This window comes from Lepisma saccharinum (assembly GCF_977018435.1).
Source record: "Lepisma saccharinum chromosome 12 unlocalized genomic scaffold, izLepSacc3.1 SUPER_12_unloc_1, whole genome shotgun sequence".
Classification (NCBI taxonomy): Eukaryota; Metazoa; Arthropoda; class Insecta; order Zygentoma; family Lepismatidae; genus Lepisma; species Lepisma saccharinum.
In genome coordinates this window covers 17404020-17412030 of record NW_028142891.1, presented here as the reverse complement: position 1 = coordinate 17412030, position 8011 = coordinate 17404020, and the positions used below count along the sequence as shown (strand labels likewise).

General features: G+C 37.5%; 1 protein-coding gene across 2 annotated transcripts in view; it reads right to left on the bottom strand.

The window, feature by feature from the left end:
* Positions 1-2904: 2904 nt before the first annotated feature.
* Oseg4 (intraflagellar transport protein Oseg4) overlaps positions 2905-8011 on the bottom strand; it is a 134603-nt gene continuing 129496 nt past the window's right edge. For both annotated transcript variants that reach the window (XM_083115762.1, XM_083115763.1), the window contains one exon: positions 2905-6788. In XM_083115762.1, the coding sequence (XP_082971888.1) occupies positions 6614-6788 (175 nt within the window). In that variant the 3' untranslated portion in view covers positions 2905-6613. The remainder of the gene's footprint in view (positions 6789-8011) is intronic.

Below are 8011 nucleotides of genomic sequence, written 5' to 3'. Positions count from 1 at the left end.
GGCTATGATCAGAATTTTGGCAAAAATGAGGGTCTCTATCTTATCGCAGAAAAAACATTTTTTTACCTAAAGTTCCGTTCCCTACTTATCACCGTAGGCAAGTAGTGCTTTGAATTTGTTTGGGATCAAGAGATTCGACAGATTTATGTTTTTTTCCTTGTCCGCCATCTGGGTTAATCGTATTCTCACTCGGCCATGTTCCTCCCAGGTGGTGAAGTTTGTTGCCGAGATATCTCGTTTTTTGGTTTTCCAAGATTTGCAGCATGTATTTGACGTTATCCTTTTATGTTTCCACCTAGCGTGGTTTCCAGTCTATTTCTTTGTTGTTCACACACGTGAGATAGTCTGCGAATTTCGGCATGTTTGTCGGAAATGATGGAAGATAGCACACGTTTTTGTGAATTATGAATGACGTTCTTCATTCTGTAACTGCTATTTTGCACTTTCCACTGGATGAACTTGGGAAAAACATCGCCCCGTTTGCACGCTTTGAACAATTTTACGTTGTGTTAGCTTCATGATGTAGTCCAGTTACTGGAATAATTTTCAATTTCAACATGACTACAGCCTACATTTAGCTGCAGACCTATTTTTTTTTTTCTCATGAGAGCAATTCAAAACAACCTCATCACCAAATACATCGAAGTCCAGGACCCCTGACAAGTGCAATTATTTACGTTGGTTGAAAAATGATTGGCCACTCATCCCATAACTTCGGATGCCTAGCAATTTGATTTGCGTGTCCAGTGTTTGTGTGAAAGTAGACTATAGTGCCGCATGTTGCCACCAGATGACATTGCTGCATCCCACAGGAAGAACAGTGCTGCATCATTCGTGCAGGGTTGCGGGTGGGGAAGGAGTGGCTGGTTTTGGACATCCACACAATGCTGTGGGAACAAAACACCAAGTTCCAGAGGTTTGTTTTGCTAGATTTGAATTTGAATTTAAAATTTTGGGTGCTTCAGCACTTTGCTATTTTGCACCCATCACTTTATACTGGGTCCAGCCCCTTACCTGAACTCGTAACTGTAACGTTGGAAGACTAAAATATTCTGACTTAGGTTAACAGAACTAAAATAAGCATTACTGTAATGTGGTGTCATAACTATAATATTAAAATATTCTGACTTCTACTTCACAATTCCACCATAATTGAATGGTAAAGCAGGGGCTGCAAGATGGTTACCTCTGAGGCAACTACTAGCTATATCCAGTGTTGCAAAATCGCCTGATTCATTGCCGCATCCTGTATATTTTATGTACAAGTTTGTAAATTGGAATATTACATGATGTAAAAAAAAAAAAAATAGAAAACTTGTGTAAAAAAATTGTCAAAGAATCCTACAAACAATGTTTTAATACAAAAATGCCAATTTTGTTAATTCTACGGCCTACTTTTATCGGTTGCTGAAAGGCTGATATCTTGGGTCAACTGACAGGGAAGAGCAACATATTAACCAAATCTACATCTGCGAACCTTGTCCAGATCCACCAATAATGCATAAAACCAGGAATAAACAAACTTATTGGAAAGATATTCCATCATAATCTCGTCTCGTAAAGGAAAGATATTAAAATCCCACACCAGTGACCAGTCATATGTTACTCCATAGCCCGATGTGGAGTGACCCAGTAGTGACCAGTTGTAGGCGCAAGAGGACCAGTGAGATTCATGTAAAAAATGGTAATTTTATTATGCTGCGATTATTATTACAATAACTATTATAAAGAAAAATGAACCAATTTTTTTCCCAAATATATTATTATTATATTCTTAGGGGAGACTTTTCTATTCAATCCACCAAGAGAGTGAATATCCAGCACAAATTGTTTTAAGTTTCATGTAGCTACTGGTACTGAAATGCGTAGTCATTCAATGTTGTATTCACTTTCACAAACCTCATTCAAGAAAAAGCTTTAAAACTTAGGAAGAAAGTTTAGTCACAGTGTTGTGTGACTTCTTTGACAAAACTAATTTTTGTAATTTTGAAACCAATTATTCTTCGGTTTAAAAAAATGGAGAACATAAACTGGCTCCTGTATTTAACACTCAATTTTTAAGATTTAATGCATTTTTTACTCTGTTATTCTGTTCGAGTAATAACGGAGTGAACTTTATTTCTGTTATTAACATTAAAAATAACAAGCTTTCCAATTTTTTGTAATTTGAAATGAACGATGCCAATTTCCTATGGACTGGTTCGACACCCCATCCTCACACCAACATGCTGAGCTACAAGAGGTGCTCACATTGAACCTCATTGACATCTATGTGGGCATTCTCCATCCATAATAAAGTGTTAAGCATTAATTTTACATGCCTTAATAGATGAAGCAAGTAGTCTAATTCTTTTGTTCAAGTACAGCTTCAGTTTTCATTTAGTCCAACCTTTCAATAGGGATTTTTCATTAAATAAAAAATGTTTTCATAATTGGCAAAAAAGAGATGGGGTAGTTTTTCTTTTTCGATTAATTTCAGTGCCCGCTGCCACCATCCTTGTTGGAACTTGTTGTACTGTTGTTTGGCATGCGTCTTTTCTTTGTAGTTTTCTGGCTGCCGTTAGGTGCGCTGTTGTTAACTGTGCATCTGGGTCTGTGTCGTCTGCCAAGCAACAGTACAGCAAGTTCCAACGAGGATGGTGGCAGTGGTCACTGAAATTAATCGAAAAAGAAAAAAACAGCTTTGTGGATAAAAGTGAGTACTAGTTTTTCCATATATAAAAAATGTTTTATATTTTTTAAATTGCTAACTTTACCTAAGTGGGAGTCAATTATATCAAGGTTTAGGAAAACGAAAAAAGGTTAATGAAAAGTCAAGAATTTTGGATGTTATTTTGGTATTGTCTTACACTAGAAATAATAAGATTCAACTTTTCTTTCATATTTTTATATTAAACAATTGCACAATACAAGAAAAATACATTCATTTATAACTAACATTTCACAGAAATTTTAACAAACAATTTCTCAGAATATAGGTTTCTGAATATAACAAAAACTTCACCACGTGTGTAAAGAAATTTAAAAATGGACGGAATGAAAGCTAATTGACTCTTACTTTGAAAGAACAACTGCCATCCTGAATAAAATTGTTGATTAAATACTATTTTAATATACAAGGTGAGGCAAAAGTCAGGTTGTATAAACGAATGGCCACCATGGTCACCAGACCTAACACCTCTGGATTTTCACTTGTGGCCATTGTGTATGCTAAGAAAATTAAGAGCTTGGACCACCACATAGAAAGTATCACAGGTATCATTCCCACCACATAACAGGGAGGGTCCAATTGAAGCATGCATTGGTGAACATACACTGTAACATTAACCATTGCATGTCAATCATGTGTACATATTTGCAGGGGTAAATTAATACAGGGCACCCGGTAGCCATGGCACCTGAAAATTTTCAGCTGGTGACTGAATTTTTACATCCCGTGTTTTTTTCAATTTTTTTATAATAACTAGTGGGAGCTGTGGTTGGTAGTAACTGCCACGTGTGATACCCACTTTCTTTCGATTCCAAGAGTGGATGATTTAAGGTGGGAATTTTTCTGGCCTTGTCCCTTCATAAAACAGCTCCGTGGCTTACCCAGCCTCAAATCAATGGGTACCTGGGGCCAACCCTACAGGGAAAAGGTGGCCGGAGCATGGTGGTGTTCACATCACCTCCAAAATTGCCGTTTTTTAATGTTTGTGTGATTTGTATATCATGCGTATCATTAAAACAGAATAATAAACATACCACTACAATTTTAAAAGCTACCGTGATGTGGTGGAGTCAGCCATATATTACAATGTATTGCATAGTTATTGACGTGGCTACTCGGGTGCAATCTTGTATTAATTAATAAATTAAATGGTTTAATTAATTCATGGCTTTCATATCCCTGCATATTGATTTTTCCTATATAATTTGCCACACCCTGTATATTTTATATATTTCACTGTCCTATTTTCTGCTACACGTGCATTATTTTATAATTCACACAAGTACATAGTTGCTCTAATCTCGCCAAATAAATTAATAAATAAAAATCACTTTCAGCTGCTGCTTCCAAAACAAATTTCAAGCATGCATCTTGTGATGTAAACAAATCCTTGCTTTTGAGAATGTTCTTTCAAAACTATTTTAACTGTAATGACATCGTGATTGTCTTGGGATATCCAGTATTCTGGAGCTCACCTCATCAACATCTCCAGTGAAACAGTTCATCACTCGTCACCACGAAAGATTCAAGAATTAATTGAAGTCTGATTTTTAATGCTATAAAAAGTACTTTCCACCAGCTATTGTCAGTGATATATAATTTAAAAGTCCTCTCCCCCTCACCGAGTAACTACAATAAACCAATCCCTCCTCTTCCACAATAAGCTAGTCTTGGTTGAATGTAAAAGAATGAATACGGACAGTGCTAAAAATACATTTTCCCCATTTTTTCACAATGACAAAAATTATGTTGCACCGAAATAGTGAAATGTAGTATTTGACAGATGAGAATCATGAAAAGAGAAAATAATTACAATAAATAGTTGGAAAATAGGGGATTGTAACATTCAATCTTGAAACTGAATTATCCATATAGGTAAAAAAGTGCAAATGAGAAAATTATCCTGTACCAATGCAAATAAATTTATGGAGCATGAGAGGTGATGCACCTAAAAGCTTCTAAACGTATCTCACATATAGTCGTGTGACAACCAGAGGAACATAACTCCAAAAATACAGTATTGGATTTCATCTCCATCTCTTCCTATTAGAAGTACTTTCTTTCTATAGAGAGTTGGTCATGTTGCTAACAATCAGGGATGGACTGATATGAAATTGACTGATAACCGATCCAGTATAAAATTCAAAACAGTCATGAGAAACCTGAATGATTCATTGATCTCCTTATTACATGTACATAGGTCATTCAGAAAGTAAAGTACATCTGCACATAGAGCCTGCGCAATGGTTTGGTTGCAGCCGGTCATTCGTTTGCTGTATTCAGTGTGGTGTAAGTCCGCACCATGGCCGTATGGTCCAAGGCATCATGCTTTGGGCTCTGGCTACAGGATGCGTGCAGGTTCAAGTCTCCTGGAGGGGAAGCGTAAGAACTTTGATTCCGAGATTTCATCCTGTGTATGGGACCGCTAGCCACCCACCATCAAGAGGAAACTGGGGAGCTAAGAATGAGTAGCATAACCTACAACAACAATTGGGGGTCATCCTGCTGACCACATCACCCCGTAACTGGCTGGATAATCTCCCACCTTTGCAGATGGGAGGCCGCTAAGGTGTGTGGCATGATTAGTTCTTTGCAGGAGAAAATCGTTACAATCAGTGACATTCATCGCAGACTTGTTGCAATCTATGGCTAAGGTGTTCCGAATGCAGCAAGTGTCCAGAAATGGTGTAGAATGTTTAAGAACGAGTAGATGTTCATAATGCGGAGCAATCAGGACGACTCTCTTGTCTCACGGATGCACTGAAATAAAAGGTGGATCCTATCATTCAAGATAATCCTTGCAGCTTCAGACTTTTACCTCCTTTCCCAAGATGAAGGAGCACCTTGCTCATAGACTCTTTACAGGTGATGAGGTACGACAAGTGCTTCAATGTCTAAGGAGCCTATGTGGAGAAGTAGGTAAAAATATGTAGCAAAACATGTATATTCCGGTTCTGCAATATTATCAATAAATGGCAAAATGTTCTTTACTGTCCAAATGACCCTAGTATGTTACAATATGACTCGGAGGCAAAAGAAGCTGCATATTTAGACATTTACTTTTCGAATATTAAGGAATGGAGATTATTCAGGGTATTATGCAGGGAAATCTGACGGTAGGCGGAGGCATGGAGCAGTAGAATGCTGTACATTGTTGTGGAAACATTTTTTAAAAATGGTGAATATGTAGGTAGAACGCAACGAGCGACTTTCTCTTGCCAGAATTTTGCAGACGACAAATTGACCCCACACAAATTTTGTTTCAACAAGATGAAGCGACTGCCCATATAGCGAAGACATTGATAACCATTCTCAGACAAATGTTTCCCAGGCACCTCACCTCTCAACGAGGCAACATGACATGGCCACCTTGCTCACCAGACTATCACCATGTGATTATTTTCTGTGGGGTTGCCTCAAAGGGAAACTTTTCATGAACAACCACGCACTTCAGAAGAACTGAAAGTCACAATTTGTAGGGAAATAGCAGCAATTCCACAATATATGGTCCAACGTGCTGTGCAGAAATTCAGTGACAGGTTGTGAGAGTGCATTTGCATGACATTATTTCTAAAACATAGACATTTCTTCACCCAGGTTTTTCGTTATGATTTATTTGCTGTGAATAAAAAAATAAAAATCTGTATCAAATTACAACCTTGTACTATGATTTTGAAAAAACGTCAGATTTCCCTGTTGGACCCTGTATGTTTGCATCTGTAGAAACTATAACAAAATGGTAGAATATTGACTAATACTGACAGGATATGGATTAATCTGTCCCATCCCTATTATATCTATCAAAAGAGAAAGAGAGAGACAAAGTTCAAAATATAAGGGTGGACATCCTTGGTGAAAAAATAACTTTGAGATCTGAAGCACAAACAACAACAGTTCCCCTGCCTACACAGCAACATTGTTGTGGCAGAGAGGACAGCTTTGGCGGACGGTTATGTCCTGCTCATACGCAGAATGCTTGCACGTCTGACACGTCCACGCTACAGTGAGATCCATCAGTGGTCTTCCTGTGACGATGCATGTTGGGAAGGGTGTACCACAACTTGGGCACGTCCCACACCTGAAAAATAGCAAGCGACAATAATTAACACTTTGTGGACTGGCCTGAATATGTCATTTCCCCCATAGACTTAACCTTTACTCGTATTATGTTCAATTTTTCGACCATGCAGCTGATTACAAAATGCCAAAGCCAATAAGAGGGGTAGGCTGCAGCCCCAACTTTCAATTAAAAAAAATTATAAAAATTGGGAGTTTGCCCCCCTCTTCCCCTCGTATTTTGGGAAGGGGATGCAAACTTGAGCCTTATTTTCAAAGAATGGTCCTTTCTCAACTGAATAAAAGTCATTTCATGTTCCTGGGTGCATTACATTATCGAATATGTGAAACAAACTCCCCATTTTTATGATTTTTTTCATTCAAAGTTGGGGGTCGTGACCCATCCAACCCCTCTTATTGGCTTTGGCATTTTGATTTCTGCACGGTTGCATGCCTTGATGTTTTAGCTGCAAAACAAAAGTTACCCGAAGTAGATTGGTCAAATAGTCTAAGAGTTGTAACATTTTTTGTCAAATAAGAACGAATTTAAAATTCGCTCCCCGGGGTTACTTTCTGATGATCCCCTCGGCAGAGTAAAGGGTCAAAAAATACAGAAAATACGGTTCTAAGTTCGTTATTATTTACCAAACCTTTCTGAAATCTCCAAAATGTCCTCTTTCTAAAGATATACAGGGTGGGGTAGAAAACCGGATGATTTTTAAAATGATATAACACATTAAATAAAGAGTTGGTCTTTATTCATGTGCTAGTCTTGCACCCATATGTATGTATACCAACATTAAGTGTGGAAAATAACATCTTGCAAATGGCATTCCAACAATGAAAGCACAGTGCGTTGCATTCCACGGCTCCATGGTTCCTGAAATAGCAGCTAGTGAGGAGTGGAATTCCCACTAATAACACTAGGGAACAAATGAAATATTTTTTTTTGCCTCCAGAGCGAAATAAGTTGCCTCTTATGGAAACAAGTGTGCTGAATTCAAAAATAACAAAAAAAAAAAGCTCTAACACGCAAGATTTTATTTTTACAGGTAGATTTTAGTATATATGGAAATATGCGTAACAAATGTACAGAGCCATGAATTGTACATCATGTAAGTACATGTAAATAATACAAAGTATCATTTTATAAGGGAATTAGTAATCAACCACTAGTCAAAAGTAATTAGCTTGCTACAGATAAGGAAATTTGAACAATACAAAAGCATACGTTTACTTGAGAAT